The following is an 18,689-nucleotide window of genomic DNA, read 5'->3' on the forward strand; positions in this document are numbered from 1 at the left end:
GTAAACACAAAGATTATCCAATAAAAATTTGTTCAGAAAATCTTTGGTTCCACTAGGGGGCAGTTTAGTCAATAACTCTGACTCTAAAGACGTGGAAGAAAAACACACAACAGAGGGAAATAACAGTTTCACCTCCCAGCCAAGTCCACCAGGTTAATCTTGCTGACAGTTTCAGAGGGAAGGTTGTTTTCTAGGATCGCCTGTGGAGGAAAGACGAGCGTAATCAGACTGGAATCTGAAATACTGATACATGTTCCACCTGAAAATACATACTAATAATATCAGCTGCACAGGCACAATAATTATAAGGAGGATTATTCGCAAATTGGCTCATTAACAGATGAGTTTAGCTGTATTAAAGATAAACAGAGGGCTTAGAGAGAGGATGACCTGTGTGTACTGGATGGTGAAGATGGCGTGGGATCTGCTGCTGGCATCATGGTTGTGGGTTGCTGCAGTCATTCGGTTAGCGATGCCTTCCTCCAAAAGGTCCATGGCCTGCTTGCAGTCTGAGACCAGGTGCTGTGACAGGTCTGATTAGAGAGAAACAAAATACTGAGAAATCTACAGTAAACAAATCAAGAGTAATCCATATCCATATGAAGACATGAGCCACTTGTCACTTCCTGTCACTCCCTCTTTCCGTCTAACAGTGTAGAGAGACAGAAGCAGGACCTCCAGTCTATCTTTCTTTATAAAATCTTTGTGTCAGTCATCTACATAATGGGACAAGGTTAAATCACACATTATTCTTGTAACTCTTGTACTGAAGAACGTGAAAGAAAAAATATTGAAAAAGAAAATTTAAATAAATGTGATAATTAGTAATGTGACCCATGTATATTCAGCACACCTGTGGGTGCTCATATGATTCTGTTGAGGGAACCTGGAGGCGCCACGGGCAAAACGTGTTTTCCACTCTTAATAAAATCACAGATATTCAGTTCAGTTGATGTTGATGATTTTATCTGAGATGTTCCGACGGCCAACCAGCACCTGATCCTTGAGTCTGGCTGTGCAGAGGGAGTTGCCTTTACTTAACCAAGAGTGGTATTAAAGACTTATCCACCTTATTCCTAGCACCCATGATACCTTGCGTGAAGTGAATTATGGGTGCAACCTCTGGCGTCGAACCGGAAACCGGCAATTTCCAATGGTAACAGTTTGTTTACAATACTCTATTCTTCTTTCCAAGAGCGATTGGGAAATAAATGGTGCAACACACCACCTGTTATAGCTCAAACGAGATTATGTGATCATACCTATGCCACCTCTGACAGCCATCTCAAAGCATCAAAGCATCCTTTTAAACCGAGCACGATAGCAATTAGCTTTCCTTGCCCCGTTAAAATATTGTTAACTTTAACATGGTCTGAGCTAGCTTAGGGTAAACATCTGCTCCTTCTAAAGATGATTTATGATGACTTATTAAGGGATACTAACACATTCGGCAAACTTTTAACATAATTGATGAAGACTTCAGTAACAGTAATATAAAATAGTAGTAAAAGAAATAACGAAAGTATGCTAAATCAGTAACACATTCTCAGCCCTAATGACTAAATAAATATTTCAAAGTATGTTGCCGAGTTTATTTTATAACGTGCAATTTCCTAATGAAGGTTGAGAATGAAGTCAGACAGGGAAAGACAGAGATATCACCTGTCAGTCGAGGTGTTATTCTCTTCAGCAAATTCTGATTTAATGCTTTTTTGCTATGTCTTGTGAAACTCTTGTGGTTTTATTTCTCATATCAATGGCACCTTTGGCAACAGGAACAATCCCCTTTTTGTTCTGGTTACTTGTTCAACACATAGTTGCTGAAGACAAAAATTTAGCTTAGACTGGTTGTTAGTCGTTACAGACACGGACAGTGCAACAGGTACTAGAGCTCCGCGAAGACATTTTAGAAAATGCTACGTTAAAATTAGTTAAATATTTGTTAAAAAATAAATCAGTATTTGCTATACTGGTAAGTTACTTTGGAAAAGAACCAGCATTGGTGGTTAGCCACCAACAGTAGCTACTGGGACTAACCACAGACAGACGATGGGACTAACTAGCTCACTGCTACTTCCGCTATCTCACCATAATCATTTCTACAGTAGTGCCCTCAGGAATAAGGTGGATATAAGCACAAATGTTTATTAATTCACTGCCACAGTGGGAAGTAACTAACATATATATATATATATATATATATATATATATATATATATATATATATATATATATATAAATAAAACTACATGCAAGAGCAGTACAGCTGCATTGCTGTGTATCTACATGAACATTATACAACAGTTGGGAAATAATGAATCATATGTAAATTTATACAGTCTTCTAAAAATACTGTATGGGATGAAGTTCAAAGACTAAAGGGGATTAAAGTCAAGACTCCATATGGCTGCTTTTGGAATAAACTTGTAAAATGAAAAAATAAACACATTTGTAAGACATTTTGTTGAGAGACAGCTCTCAAAAACATAAAACTGACAGTGGCTTAACACTGATGATACTTCAGCAAACATGAAAAAGAAATGTAGGCAGAGGAGTTAAAAAACCGGAGAGATAAAAATGTGAAGTCACAAACAGGAAACATGTCTCATCAATACTTGCTCATGTTTGATTTGTAATTTTTCCCACAGCGTTTAGCAACACATACGCACACAAAAAAAACTCTTCACTATGCTCTACTTCCAGGCGTGAATCACATCAATGCAAGAGGCTGTTAAACACATGCACACACAGCCACGTGGTGCTATAAAATGTGGCTACTTCCTTTGTTTTAATATGAACATTCAACACAAACATTTTAATTATTTCAAAAGAATGTCACAGTGACAGTAAATACTGTTTGACCGGACACGTGCTGATGGAGAAGAAGCAAAAGCTGCAAGTCTTAAATGTGCTCTGTGTCTGCAGTGAAGTGTTCTCCTTGGAACTGCAAGGAAATGACTTCACTTCCTCTGGTCAACTGGGATTTCTCCTGATACTGACAATGAGTGGATGTGGGGCTTTAAACACAGAGACACGGGCTGGATGAGAGGGAGGGGAGGAATGAGGAGAGGAGGATGAGGAGACGGAGGGAGAAAGAGAAAAAGAGAAGAAGTAGGACGAGCTAAAAGAGGAGTCTGGATTAAAGCCAGGACGGACCGGATCAAAAACTTAACAACGGAACAAGATTCCATCCCTGACCACATACCGCCTTTTAAACTAAACTAAACTTACAAGGCACGAACATGACTCAAAATACTGCAGACCGTGTAACAAGTCCAAGTCCATAATTTTACAAAATTATGTGTCTACGTGTGTATGAGAGTGTAGAGAGAAGATTTAACCATTAGTATCCACTCTCATCTTCAAAGTGTTTAGGACACTGTGTGATCAACTGCTGAGTGTTTGTTTACGTTTTACAAACTGTGACTGGAAACTTCTTCGAGCTCTTAGCTTTAGAAAGCACCTAAGACCTTAAAATTTAAATATGCAGTGTCTTATTGTGTGTCAGAGACATGAGGTCACTGAAAGATTATTCAAAAGAACATTTGCACAGATTTTTTTTTATCTCATTTTAATCGAGGTGAAATTATCTTAATGAGAATTTGCAGCCTCTGAACCTCCAGTTAAGTATTTAATCAGAAAGACAGACAGAAAAAGATAAAAAGCGGAAATGATTTGTTGATTTTTGAGCTCAACATTTTGTGCAATTACACAGGGAACTGTGAGGATGTGTTTGAGTACTGAATCCAAATTATAATTCATTTAATTTGTTTTACTTGCTTTGTGCTTTTAGGAAAGATCTTTTTTCCTCTACCTTTCCTGCACAGTTTTTATGTCTGTGTATGTGCATATAGGTAGGAGTATGCATGTGTTTGTGTATATATTAGGATTGCAGATAGGGTAAATAATAAATAAAACATCACTTAGTTTTTGATGCAAGATGCAGAAGTTGAGAAAAAAGTGAGAACACCTTTCAAATTTAAACTGAGATTAGTCCTGGAAAGTACAGGATGTCTTTGCTGTCTAACACTTCACAAAGTTGAGATACAAGTTCCCCGAGCTCACCTTGTACATAGGGTCCTTTCTCAGGGTGTTCTCTAACTCTCAGAGAGGTTCTCTTCTTCTGCTCTCCTCCTCTCAGCAGGTCTCGCACACGCTCGTTATAGATCTCAAGGAAGCTGCAGGTACAGAGGGATAAGACAATAACTTCCTATGAAGACACACACTTTTTTTTAAAGATTTTTGGGGGCTTTTTGCCTTTAATTGATAACAGTAAAGTAAAAGTAAAGTAAAGCAAAGGGTCACAGGCTGGAATCAAACCCATGGTTGCTGCGGCAAGGACACTGCCCACATACATGGGCCCACTCTACCCACTGAGCTACTAGGTATACAAAGGCACACACTTTGTATGATGTCAGTAATTATCATTTTATGTCCGTACTATCACTGAGATGCATACCACAGGCCTAAATACAGTCCCATTACACATTATAGGTGCGTGTCCTCATATCGTTTTTCATGGGCAGAAAAGCGGTGGCAATGTGCTGGCAAGTGCTTCAGGTGGGTTTTGTTTCTATAATAATATCTTGGCATTAATGTTAGCTAGGTAGCTAACGTAATGCTACTTTAAGAGCATAGATTTCAATAATAACTGGATACCAGACATCAAGATGGCACCTATTCATTCCAACTGAGTCGCTCACCTGGCGTATAAAAAGCTAGAAAGAAGCTTCTAGCTTCCAGATTTACTTCCACTGTATGCAGCCCACTGAATATAGGCAGTAGTGTTTCTATCGTTGAGTTCCCATCCACCTCATAGACTGGCTTAAAGAATGTTTTACGAATAAGATTAGAGAGATTCTTTTTTTGCAATTCCAAGTGTTCTGTCAACAGTTTTATAGACAGTTTTGGGCTCCAGGGGATTTTTTTACTTCAGTACCATTGAGTGTCCACTGGAAAGAAATTGCTGCAAGGCTGAGCTGCATTCCTGAGGGCCTGGTTAACTGCACATTTAACAACAAGCTAACAATGTGTAAAGTGATAAAAAGCACAGCAGTCACCAGCAACATCCAGCATCTGGTCGATCTGTTCCCACAAATAGGCTTTTCTGTCTTTGCTGTGATAGTAGCTGACTGTCATATCATACAGCTCAGTGTAGACAGCAGCTAAATGAGCAGCAGTGACAACACCAGTGCTTTTCTGAGGAGCCCAGAGGTTTCAACTAGAAGTACTCGAAGAGGCTGCACAAAAAAGCTATAGCACCTTGGTAACAATTGAAAAAACGATGGTGGCGCTCAGAAAAAAACGCGATGTGCACACAGGCCCTAAGTGAGTTGCTCTGTAAGTTTATTATCTGCGTTTCCCAAATCATATAAAAAACAACCTTTAACTTTACTGTTCTTGCACTTTGCCATCATTGGAGAGCTGACAGTGCAGAGGGACAAAGGAGGGGAATGACATAACAAAATGGATCCTGGCTTTGTGTGAACCGGGTCGTAGTCATGGTTACATACATGGTCTACATTTTAGAACAAAGGTCCAACCAAACAACCCAAAAACACAGTCTACACTCTGGAAATTATAATCTCTGAACTGTAAAAACACTTAATTTTTCCTTGTGTGGAAATGGCAGGGAGAACTGAGACAGCATAATATCTGCTTTGGCAAATTCACATTGCCTCCAAGAAGTTGTGGAAGTTGTGGTTGCCTTGAACACCAACAAGAAAATCCAGTTTTTGATTTACACCATTTTGCCTGCAGCTCTGCAGCACAATTGTTTCATAAGTTCCCGTCTAATCTGAATGTCAACATTGGGAAAGAAATTAAAATCACACACAGTCAGACATTTGTAACACAGTACCTGATCTCCACTCTGCTTGAGTTTTGCCCATCAGGAAGAGTGTCTTCAGACCTAAAGAGACCCTGCAAGGGATGGAGAAATGCAATTTATTTCACACTGCAACACCAGGTACTGGTAGCTGAATCATTTAACTGTACAGTCCACTGACGTACCTGACAGATCCGAGGGGTCAAGCCAATGGAGTCCTGACATTATACAGAAGAAAACCAAACAGGGAGTGAGTGTACAGTGGCATCATTTTGACAGTTGCCATGTAGAATAGGGTCACACAAGTGTTTTTGCCTATTTGCAGTGCAACATGCGTTGGGTTTATACTTTGTGTAACAGTTGCATTGCCTAAAATGTGCCTGGTGAGTATGTATATGACGCCATGCAGTGATTCCAGTACTGTCCTCACCGGTGTCCCCATCATGGTGTATGTCTTCCCAGATCCCGTTTGGCCGTAAGCAAACAGACACACATTGTAGCCCTCAGAGGCTCCGGACAGCACCGACACACCCAGGTCCTGGAACACCTGAGGGATATTAACACACACACACCCTAAATCTCAAATACACAAAGAAAGACTGACTAAGATGTCTATAAATAACTGGGTGGAGTCAGAAATCTGTAGATAATTAAGAAGGCTGCTGATTCAGGATGTAAATCAGTTCATGTATACATATTAACGATGTTGATGCTATTTAAGTAAGAATGCTGGAAAACACATTTGAAAGCGTGCTTTGCTAAAAAAGTAGGTGCTCTCGCGGGCTGATGTGTTTACAGTGTTAGCCGATGTCCTTGATCTTAATCGCATTGTGTTTTTACATGAGTGTAGATTTACACCAAGGTTTCACCATCACAATGCTGTGGCAGAGGGCCAGTGGCGGGGAGGTAATGTTGCTTCCTGCTGAGGTGCTTGGGTAAGGAGCAGGGAGGTCAGCTAATACTCTGGGTAAACAACTTTGCAGAATGTGTATGTGGGAGAATCAAATGTGAGGGTAGAAAGACTTTGTAAAAGTGACTGGGGTCAGGAAAATAAACCTTGCCTAAAAGCACGGTGGTGAGACGGGGGGATCCGGGAGAGTCCCACTCAAAACAATCAACTGAGGCCTTTTGTTTTCCTTCTCTCTGTGTCTGCAACCGAGAGCCGGAGTCTGGAGATTATTAGCATGAGGCCAAATCAAAACCAATTACTTTTATATCAGGAGTACAACTATAAGAAAACACATGCTGGAAAGTGGATGAAATCAGTGTGTATTCATAATTTTTATGTTGGCAGAAGGGATGCTAACTGTTCAACCATTAACCAACAATAAGAGTTTTGATCTGTTACTATCACTTACACAATTGAAAATATATTAAGTATAATATCCTGATGCTATAGGGGTACATGATGAGACAGTGCAGTCTGCTGCTACCCTGACTGAAGTCATACGGAGCTGCTAGGGTAAGCCTAATAACCCAGAGGCAGAGGTGGACACCTATATGAGAGATACTCCCCCGCTCACTGGATACCAATTCTCTTCACTGGTGAAAAGAATCAGCAAACTTTCTGTTGCTGCCATTACACAGAACAGTCAGTTTAACCCGGTTAGCATGGGCTAACACAGCGCCAGCGGCTAACATCCGACACAAGCCATCAAACAGTCCCATCAAACTCACACTCACACTGAAACAGCTCGACTCTGTTAAACCTGTTATACAGCATTAGCTGTGACATGCTAATAGTTAGCCTCGTCACTGTGTCTGTGTGGGGCGGATTGACTCTCTATGTCCTCTCCGCGGAGATCACACTCCCACAGCAGCAGGGTCATGATAAACTGACCAACAAATCAACACCTTCAGTAAAGGCATTGTTGTTGTGAGCACTCTTACAATATCAATAGCAAAGGAATGAAAAATATGTAATATATATTTGTTCTATGTGTTTTGCAAGTTATTTAATCATTACACTGGAGGGGATACTGTATAAGTGCAGAGAAACAGGAGTAAAATAAAAATGTGTCTACATAAACCACAGTCACAGTAACGATACAACAGCCATCTTTATCATCATATCATACAACACAGGATGCTTATAAATTATTCTTTGCTAGTGACAGGCCTGTCATAATACCTACTTCCGGTGGACGATACATTGTCAAGGAAATCGTTGCGATGAAGAATATTATTGTCATTTTAAGACCATTTTATGCCACTGATAAAATGATAATATGAGAGCATAATAATGCAAGTACAGCATTTCAAAGACCAATAAACTTTAATGTTTAAGAATGTTCAGACATTGAAATTGTACTGTGAATTAAATATATATTATTAATAATATATCCTAAATAAATAAAACTTTTTTTCCTGTTCATTCAGCTTTGGCGCTGCGGAAAAAAATGCTTACGCACTGTGCCCAGATCTTATACTGGTAGAGAAAATCCTGCTGTTTATTCTGGCATCATGTTGTTTAACATTTTAATGACATTGCAGGTAAACACAGGGGCAATATCATCTGATATATAGACATGACCTCGATCATTTTTGTTGACCTTGATAAGTCGATAATGTAATTATGGTGAAAGGCTTAGCTACTGACTCACAGTCATATGATCACATGCTTTTAAATTAGTTTTGTAGAAACTAAATTTTGAGATGAGATTTTGTGGTTGAAGAATTAAAGTGCTGCATCTTTCACTTGCAACTATTAAAGATATTATCATATGTAGTTTCACCAAGACAATTCTAATGTTTTTTAATACTGTATATCTACAATTGAATATTAATATGAGAAGATATACATATACTGGAATATATACTCAGTTGTCTCTTTATTAGGTACATCTAGCTTAAACTAATACAGCCCTGCAGTAAATGCCTACCTACATGAAGGCTATGATGTTCAGTATTTGTTGAAACTATTAAATAGAGGTGGTAATTCAACTTTATGATCATTTTGGAGGCTGCAGTTTGGGCTGCTGTTGATTAATCCTTTCAGCTCTACATTTGGCACCAGCGTCAAACAGTATACCACATCTCGAAACCACCTACACTGGTTGGCAAACTGGTGTCAGGGGAAAAATAAGGACCTAATTTACTTTCAGAGCTGACAAACAGCCAACCAGCATATTAAGTTCCTTGTGTATTAGTGGCAGCAAAGCTGGTTTTCCATGGCATCAGAATTTGCAGATACTTATCTTTATATGGGTGTCAGTCAAATATCTTTGCATTGTGATAAAAACTTGAGATTAATGAAACACTTTGCTGCACACAACGCAATGTGAATGATGAGTAATGAGGGCGTTTTCCTTGATATCATTTATGATAGGTCAGCAGCGCCCATAATACTTTCTGCATGTGCACGTGTTACTGGTTAGAGGTAAGGCAAATAGACAAATTATCAATTTTCTCCATTGTTCACTTCCTTTGTTCGTTACTGATAAGCAAAAAATAAAGAACGTCAACAGAGTGAGTTCCTGAGGACATGTGGCCCCATCGGCAATCCAAAAGCTCAATCCAAAGCCAACATATGCCTTTGGGAAGCAGCAACCTGATCTTGACCAGACCTGAGACACAGCACATTCTCCCCCAGAACCATAACACACCTTGGGGATCAGTGAGGGGTCCCTCTTCCCTGGCCCCCAGGCTCAGGCCTGGATTACAGATACTGGTGGGTAAGTATACAGAGGAGAGAGGAGGAATGCTCTCAAAGCCACCACGACCTCCATGGATCAAACACAGGAATCATTTCAACATACCTCCCATGTGTGTGACGACCAACCACTGTTAGGAGAAGCGAGAACCTGGAGCTAAGCCTGTGTATACTCTGGGCTTACAAAACGGTGGGAACAGGTTTAGGTTGGATGTAGTTGAAAGCGCTTGGGAAAGGCCCCTGGCCTTGTGAAAGCACCCTGAATGGGATTCAATGGTCATCTGGTTGTTCTTAGGAGTGTGTGAATCTGTGTGTGTTAATATTCAACAGCCTTGAGATCTCTGTGAGAAAAGTAAAATGTTCAACACTGACACAGGTGTCAATGTCTTATCTACCCACAGAGACCGACTGATAAAGCAAAAACCAGTGAGTAAACCAGCACCCAAGGTTATGACAGAGACTTTGAAATGTAAAACAGAATACTAATTACCTGCTTGAGATGTTAATCACCACCATAAGTCACTGGAATTAAGTAAACATGACAGTTTTTAGTTACTTTGCTTAAAAGCAACATAACATGTAGTTGAAACACCAGTTCAGTTTGTCCATTTTTGGGCTATTATTTCTCAATGCATTCAGGCATGTAGACATGGTCAAGATGACCTGCTAAAGTTCACACTGAGCATCAGAATGGGGAAGAAAGGTGATTTAAGTGACTTTGAATGTGGCATAGTTGCTGGTGCCAGACGGGCTGGTCTGTCAGAAACTGCTGATCTACTGGGATTTTCACACACAACCATCTCTAGGGTTTACAGAGGATGGTCCGAAGAAGAGAAAATATCCAGTGAGCAGCAGTTCTCTGGGTGAAAATGCCTTGTTGATGCCAGAGGTCAGAGGAGAATGGCCAGACTGGTTCAAGATGATAGAAAGGCAACAATAACTCGAATTACCACTGGTTACAACCAAGGTCTGCAGAAGACCATCTCTGAACCAACAACACGTCCGACCTTGAAGCAGATGGGCCACAGCAGCAGAAGACCACACCAGGTGCCACACTTGGAAAAACACTGCCTGATCTGATGAGTCTGGATTTCTGCTGCTACATTCAGATGGTAGGGTCAGAATTTGGTGTAAACAATATGAAAGCATGGATCCATCCTGCCTTGTATCAACGGTTCAGGCTGATGGTGGTGTAATGGTGTGTGGGATATTTTCTTGGCACACTTTGGGCCCCTTAGTACCGACTGAGCATGGTTTAAACACCACAGCCTACCTGAGTATTGTTGCTGACCGTGTCCATCCCTTTATGACCACAGTGTACCCATCTTCTGATGGCTACTTCCAGCAGGATAACGCACCATGTCACAAAGCTCAAATCATCTCAAACTGGTTTCTTGAACATGACAATGAGTTCACTGTACTCCAGTGGCCTCCACAGTCACCAGATCTCCATCCAATAGAGCACCTTTGGGATGTGGTGGAACGGGAGATTCACATCATGGATGTGCAGCCAACAAATCTGCAGCAACTGTGTGATGCTATCATGTCAATATGGAGCAAAATATCTGAGGAATGTTTCCAGCACCTTGATGAATCTATACCACAGAGAATTATGGAAGTTCTGAAGGCAAAAGGGGTCCAACCTGGTACTAGCAAGGTGTACCTAATAAAGTGCAGCTGAGTGTATGTTATCCTCCTTTTTACTGAGATGCAAAGTATTTGTTACATTTCTGACATTATTTTACATTTCCGATAACAAAGAGAAAAGAAAATTAACAAGACATTTGATAAAAGTCATGACAGTTCACAGACTTGACTATTTATCAAAAAAGAACTTCACAGCTGCATTAATAAAGAAAATAACTGCTGGAACCCTGAAGACTACAGACACATTTTTCATTTTTAAAATATTACTCTGTAGTCTGGCCAACCATTTGCGCACAACAGCCATGTGTAACTAGTAAAACTGCTGCCACAACGGCTGTCTTACTCAATGACCTTATAAATCACCCAACAGGCACTGTGGTAAAGACATCTAACACATCATAATTCCTGTGTATGGAATCCATTTTGACACTACTGACCAGGGCTGTAACTATTGAGTTTTTCATCTTTAAGACTATTTTTTGATTAATTGATAATCCTTGAATTAATTTCAGTGCTTACTTGATCAGAACAAACAGTTTAAAACCCAAGAAGAAAGTTGAAATGGTGAGTTCCTTAAGTGACTGTTGCCCAACACATAGTTGTGTGACAAAGTGTGCAGCCCCCCTGGAGTCCAGACCACCAAGTGTTGCCCCCTGCTTCTTGGCTGAATGGAGGCTTAAACATGAAGACAAAAAGCAGTGCCGCCCCTGTCTTGTCCTCATCCTACTTTTCAAAAACAGACATAGACACCCTCTCCTCCCTCAAACACAGAGAATCAATACAGCTCTTGTTAAAGTTGACCCTTTTAAATTCGCTCTATGGGGGCTACGACAAGGATGTGGGTCCCTCCAGGCTGAGCACAAAGAGCAGGAACTTCACTTCAACTGTCTCTGAACTTGATTCTCTCTTTTCTCCCTGTACACTATTCCTTTGGTTTTCTGTTTCTGCCTCGTTTGTTTTCATCAGAAGTCTGAAAAATACTTTAAATGACCCCCTGAACAAAGCCACAAGGAGAAAGCATAAACTTATTTCAACCTCTTCAGAGAAATACAACTGCGTGTGAGTTTGTCTAGACAGGCCATGTCAGGCAACATTAAAACAATCCTGTTGTTTGTCGTCTCTTGTCACACCAAATTATATCAGTAGATTGTAATTTGTGCCATCGTGCTCTGGCTGTTTAACATAATGGCCCCCTGCCAGAGCCTACTTTCACAGTTTCCCTGCAGCATTGGGAGGTATTTTTGGACGAACAAAGCAGTTGAGGTAAGGGACAGGTTGCATTGTGGGAATGGAAATGTACTCCAGGATCAAATGAAGCAGGAGAACAGCAGCCTGGAGATTAAGTGACTGGGCCAGAGCCATAGTGAAGCGTGCAGGCTGGTCGGTCGCCTAACAACACACAGGAGACAGACTAAACACCTCCATTAACAGGAAGGAGGTTGTCACCAGCAGGCCCCTGCACGTGCGTGTGTGTGCATGTAATGCCATTTAGAGGAAACAGCATCCACAACAAGGACAAAAGCCTCAGACTCGCTGAGAAAAAAATGTGCAAACAATCTAACAATGAAAGAAGAAAAGCAGAATATAGATTTTATTCTTGTGCAGGAAATGCAGGTCAACGTCATCCGGTCAAAACAGAGAGTAAGGAAGGAAGAATGAAACATGGGATTGGGGTTAGAAAAGGGGAGCAGATACAGCAGAAGGCAAAGAAAAGGAAGATCTGCTTTGGATAAAGACCTTTTTACGCACTGAAAGCACTATAGGGCTGCTACGAAGTCCCTTCTTTACGCTGTCTTTGCATTGTTACACAGAACCAAATAATGGTGGCATCATGCCACCCCAGTGTACTGCCGTCATGGAAGCTGAAGAGGCATGACGGGCTTAACACAACAGCATCGGCCTCTAGTGTGACATACAACTTATGCATTGGGCAGCAACTTGTAAACAATGACAATGACTTAACATGGCAATGACAATCATTTACCATCTCTGTTACATGATGGATAAGGAGGGTAAGGAGCTCCCGGACCTCATTGTCTCATCAATTTGCAACATTTTCAGCTGCTGTTCTTTGAGTTAGCTGTTAACTGCTGTTATCTGTTTTTTGAAATCTCCTGGCAGTGGGTCACACTCACAACAAATCTTCAAAACATCCCGTTCCGTCCATGGTCCCATCCTGCCGGCTGTCCTTTCCACACAGACGTTTATTTGGCGCTGTTACTACCTGAACTGTGGGCTTACAGGCGAGACAACTCTGTCTCCCAATTCAGCGATCGTACCGTTCATAAAGAATGAGACTGAATTACGGTGCGACATTCCCCCCTCGAAAAGGCAGTGTGAAAGGGGCTGAAGACGCATGGCATTCCATCTTCCATCAACTAGGGCTGAACCCAACTCAGACGAACTCAGACGTCAGTCGAACTGGATTTGGCTGCTCATCACAAATATTTTTATTTGTTCTTTAATATATAATAATTTATGTAATATAGTAAGCAAGCCAAGTTAGCCCTCAGAGGTAACATGTGCTAACTATGCTAATGGCAGATCGGAAATGTGCAAAACATTTTTGGCTAACACTAGATATCAAACAAAAGGCAGAGACTGTATAGAATGAGGCTGCTGTAAGTTGTAAATTCACCACTTCTAAGCAGAAGGCAGAAGATAACGTTATCTCAGAACTTGACCGGACCGGACAAAGCCTCTCTTCCTCTGGGCAGCTACCTCCACCTTACACAGACTTACCCTAGGCCTGGGTCTGCAGCTGCCTGTACTGGAGAAGAGCATGAAAAGCAACAAAACGATTGCTCGACTTGAAAAATCTTGGTTGACTCTGAGAGGTCTCTGACTGATGATTCGAATCATTGACTTTTAGGGGGCAGCCCTATCTCTAGCTATACTATAACCAAGTAGAAAAGGTAGAAAAACATACCATCCATACATGCAGGAAAGCATTAATGGAGATACTTGGCGGCACAATACTTGCATCTGCAAACACACATCACAGCACGCCACTATCTCCAAATAAAATGCATTGCCAGACTAAAGCTAAGATCCAAATTTCAAGCAATGCAATGTCAAGAGATGTTAAAAGAGAGCAGCTTAGTGTAAACACGAGTTTACATTTATAGTGCAACATCATATGCATGACAGCCATTTTTAAATAAAGTGGTGAAGTACAGAAAGATGTTATCTTGTTAAACTTACTCTGGCAACAGATCTTAAAAGGAGAGTTGAAACGTCACGTGTGAGTCTAACTAAGTTAAACCAGACTTCTTTGAGGAAAATGAGGTCTCCTGAAAAACGAGGACCCAGCTGGGTTTCGTGCCAGAGATCTACACCGTGATAAAAACTGTTCCATGTTCGTTTTGAAACACTTTTTTCCCCCCAAAAGTGGCAGCCTGGTTGGTGGCCTGGTAACACAGAAAACAGAGGAAGGCACTGAAGCGGGTGAGAAATGTTTTGAAAGAATGGCAATTGTGAAAGAGAAGGACAGCATGATAAAGACAGGCTGACAAGAGTGAAAAAGTAATGATGTAATGCCTCTGTAATGAGTTAAGTCCTGTAATCACTGGCTGTGGAAAATGCCAATTGCTGGTCTGGTTTTATGTGGCCTGCTCTACACTAAACCCTGGAGAAGTATTTATGTGCAGCGTGCATGTGTATGTGTGTGTGTGAAATGTGTGTAAGATGTTGTCAAGGGTGATGGCAGAGGGCCAGACAAGCAGAGTAAAGAACTTCGCCACATTTAAAAACTTCAGCTTCTCATTGCTTTTGCCAGGTTTGACGCAACCAAGAGGACCGAGATTAATTTTCCCTCCGCAACCGCTCTCACTGGGAGGACGTCTCTGAACTCAATGCAAAGACTAAAGACTGCAAGCGATAAATGCATGCAAACGAAGATGTAATTTTCTCGCAAACAGTCTGTCATACAAAGAAAACTCCTGTTAACTCCTGTGTAATAATTCCCCTCACTCTCCTGCATGTCCACGACTGGACAGCTGCAGAAGAGGAGAGGGTGGCTCGGTTCCAGTCCCACACTTTCCAACTGGGTTACACAAACACAACAGCTGGGCCCTGAGCAAAAGCTAAATGCTTTTGTTTAGACACAGGAAAAGAAATGTCGCCAGAGATGCTGCTTCCTGCTAGAGATCTAGGACAGGGAATCAAAGGTGAGAGTGGGAGATATGTGTAGAGAAGACTTCAGGGAGGACACAGACAGAGAGACAGAATCACATGCAGAGACAGAGAGGAAGCTGTTTGGCCGCAGTTCAACAACGCACTCGTTTGTCACACTTGGACAGAATTTGTAGGTCAAATTAGCATGAGAGGGCAGAGAGGCTGCAAGAGAGGGAGGAGGGAGAGACAGAGATGTGCAGGCCAAACAGATAGGCTGCTCTTCATTACTCAGGCCTCCCTACACATGGGAATGAAGGACAGCAGGGAGAAAGTGGAACAGAGGACAGGAAAATGGGGGGAAAAAATGAAGGCAGGAGGCTCTCTGGCTGTGCACTCCTTCTTTAGTATACACTCTTGTTGCAGCTGATACTGGGGCAAAGGCTAGACTTTAAACAAATAAATAGAGCCATATCTGGAGAGAGTTTGGGGACTGGTGCTCCTCCCCCAGTCCTTGTCAAAGGGGCCAAAGCACAACACTGTGGAGCAGAGCTGCATGTCACACTCTTTATGGCAGGCTGGAAATGACTTCTCCAGCCTCCAGACTGATGGGAGCCTTGTATGATATCCATAGGGTAGAGTGGTGCACCATAGCTTCATTCACTGGGGAACACACTGGTGCAATATTAGTACAATCTCACATGAGCTCAACTATTATTCTTATCCTATATGATACTGTAACATTTGAGTGTCTGATTTAAGAACCCACGCCCATTGGTTAGCCCATAAATCTTAAAAACTAGGTGCACTTTTGGGAAATGTTCATATGGTTACTATGAAAATTCTGGGCTATGATATACCTAGGTCATGTATAGTATTATACTTTGGCAATATGACAGAGGATATTTTGTTAAGGGTGAAGCTGAAAAGCTTGTTGGCTGCTTGTAAAAAGGCCATTACGAAGCGACTGTACAAGGCAGAACCACCAACACAAAATGGATGGCTGAAAATTGCGGATGAAATATATGATATGGAACGGTATGAGAAACAAACACTGAATATGTCTCAGGAATAAATAGGTCATGTGAGACAGGGCAATTCAGGTCTCCTCATGTTTTTTTCCCTTTTGTGTTTATGTGACGTTTCTGCAATGGTAAAGCAATAAAAATAAAATACGAATGCAATATACATTAAAGGGCCAGTGTGTAATATTTGGCATGGTTTATTGTCAATCTGAATCTGAATCTGAATATTCTACCCATTAATATGTTTATGTAAGTGTATAATTGCTATAAAATAAAATTCGTTTGGTTTTCGTAGCCTTATAATTATGCTTTTATATATATATATATATAGCAAGGGCCTTGCTTTAGAGAGGTCGCCATCTTGCGCTGCCATGTATGTACGGCAGACAAAGCAGACAATCCAGCCAGCCAGAGAAAGCGTTTCGCGTGTATAAATGAACCAACGAAGACAGCGGGAGGAAGGAAGAAGGAGGAGAAAACAGCAGAGAGTGTTAGTAGTTTGTCGATGGAGAGTAGTGAAAAGTTTTTTTAGTTATAAAGTTTGCGAATGGACCACACTTACCACGCAACAGGAGAGAATGAACCTGAACCGTCATCTGCGAGGAAAAGAAGACGCAACTTCACTCCTTGTGATGCACTCTCTGCGGCGCTTTTCCTCCTGGTGATATATCTCCCCAACAATGGTAGCAGTAGCACCGAATCCCATTCTGTGCATTCAGCCTCTCTTCTCGCCCGCTCAGCATCAAACACATAGAGTTCCTCATCTGTATGCTCCGGCTCAAACAGGTATGGCTCTGGGTCTGTGTCCGCTACAAGAAACTCTTCAAAATCACGTTCAAAGTCGTCCATTGCAGCTACTATAGTCCGGAGATATTGCTAGGCTAAATAAACAGCTGAGCTCTGTTTACCGGCTACGCTGTCAGTCAGTGTGCGGGCTGGAGATTGGGCAGAGAGGGGAGGGGGTCCCTACTCGGTACGGTAAACGAGTATGTGTGTATGAAGTGTGTCTGTTACGCTAGAAGAGTCAGAGTTTGGGATGGAGTCTTTTACCCCCTAGAGTGTTACCGGAGTTTCTGGAGTGCTCAAATAAACTGGCCTTTTTCCCCGAACGCTCCTCTGGTCTCCTGCTCGTGAGTGATTCATTACAATATCGTAACATGGTTTAGATTTCTAAATAAATATTCACCTCGTCGCTAGATAGACCTACTCCTGAAAAACTCGTGCGCAAGGCTTTTTGTCCCTACGAGGCCGCCGTCATTTACCCGACGGGAGGGGTGAGCGAGTGAGCCCTGCAATCTAGAATTTGACCACTGATGTCACTGTTTTCAACCCATTTTACACACTGGCCTTTTAAATCTAGGGCTGAATAATATGTAGAGAACATGATGTTTAATACACATGTTGGATAATGCAGTGATGATATCAGATGTGATTCAACAGGGACTGTCCATTTCAGTCCTTTAGTACTCCCATTTGTGATCACTTAGGCCCGAATCTCACAGAAAGCGTTTTAGCAGCAGTAATTGTTTTTAATGAGAATGAAGCTTTTTGCTCGCTGTTTTTATGTTGCTACGCACCTTGGGTCTCTGAGCTCTAGGTGGCTGCCATCATTTTTGTGATGCTAGGCCCGACGATAGACAGCAGGTTGTCAAACTGCCCCCAAGTCATCCTATAATATGTCTGGAAACGGCCATCATGGAGAAGAAGCTCCTGGACCAGCTGGTGGTACTCCCCTTGACCAACCCTGTTTTTTAGAGTCTCATGTATCCACACAGATCTCTGTGTGATCTCCCTGTGCTTAACAAACTATTTGCCAACAGCCTCTCACCCTCAACCAGAGCTACAGCAAGTACCCTCTGCCTCAACATTTTAGGAACTATGTACTAATTACTGTGAAATAAATAATAAATAAATAAACAGTAGATTGATTATACGGGAAGGTTAGGGTAAGGAGGTGATGGGGTGGTTGCCTGGCAACAATAAAAACATGCAGCATGCGTTTTTTTACTAGTGGCATTCAGTTTTTAAAAAAAAGGCAGGTGCAATCTGTGTGACTGGGGCCTCATCCTTTTCTATTTCTATTGCCAGCTGTTGGCAAAGCTCAGACAGCACACACCTACATCCACCAAGGCTGTAAAAATCCGTTAAATTAGTTATTTTTACGATTTAAAAAAACACTGCTTTTAAAGTATGTGCAACTCTGGGGGAAAATAAATGTTTTAAAATGCCTCAATGATTAGAAATCCTTTGAAAAATTACAGGATATAAAACTGGTGTCACATCTGCAGCAAAATCTGATCTCTTGCTCCTTGGCCCGTGGCCCAACTTTCCACTAATTTCTTTGGAAATCTGTTTACAAGTTTCTGAGTTACTCTGAACAAATCAGAGCCAAAAACAAAGTCTCCTTCCAACTAAAAATATGGAA

The 18,689-nt window shown here is 41.4% G+C and overlaps 1 protein-coding gene across 3 annotated transcripts in view; it reads right to left on the reverse strand.

Moving 5' to 3' along the window:
- stard9 (StAR-related lipid transfer (START) domain containing 9) overlaps nt 1-18,689 on the reverse strand; it is a 62,253-nt gene that overhangs the window by 27,263 nt on the left and 16,301 nt on the right. For all 3 annotated transcript variants that reach the window (XM_078175195.1, XM_033642614.2, XM_078175194.1), the window contains exons 4-9: nt 6,258-6,374; nt 6,013-6,045; nt 5,861-5,922; nt 4,066-4,178; nt 391-533; nt 133-200 (exon numbers count right to left, since the gene is read on the reverse strand). In XM_078175195.1, the coding sequence (XP_078031321.1) occupies nt 133-200; nt 391-533; nt 4,066-4,178; nt 5,861-5,922; nt 6,013-6,045; nt 6,258-6,374 (536 nt within the window). The remainder of the gene's footprint in view (nt 1-132; nt 201-390; nt 534-4,065; nt 4,179-5,860; nt 5,923-6,012; nt 6,046-6,257; nt 6,375-18,689) is intronic.

Source organism: Epinephelus lanceolatus, chromosome 15 (genome assembly GCF_041903045.1).
Source record: "Epinephelus lanceolatus isolate andai-2023 chromosome 15, ASM4190304v1, whole genome shotgun sequence".
Taxonomy (NCBI): Eukaryota; Metazoa; Chordata; class Actinopteri; order Perciformes; family Serranidae; genus Epinephelus; species Epinephelus lanceolatus.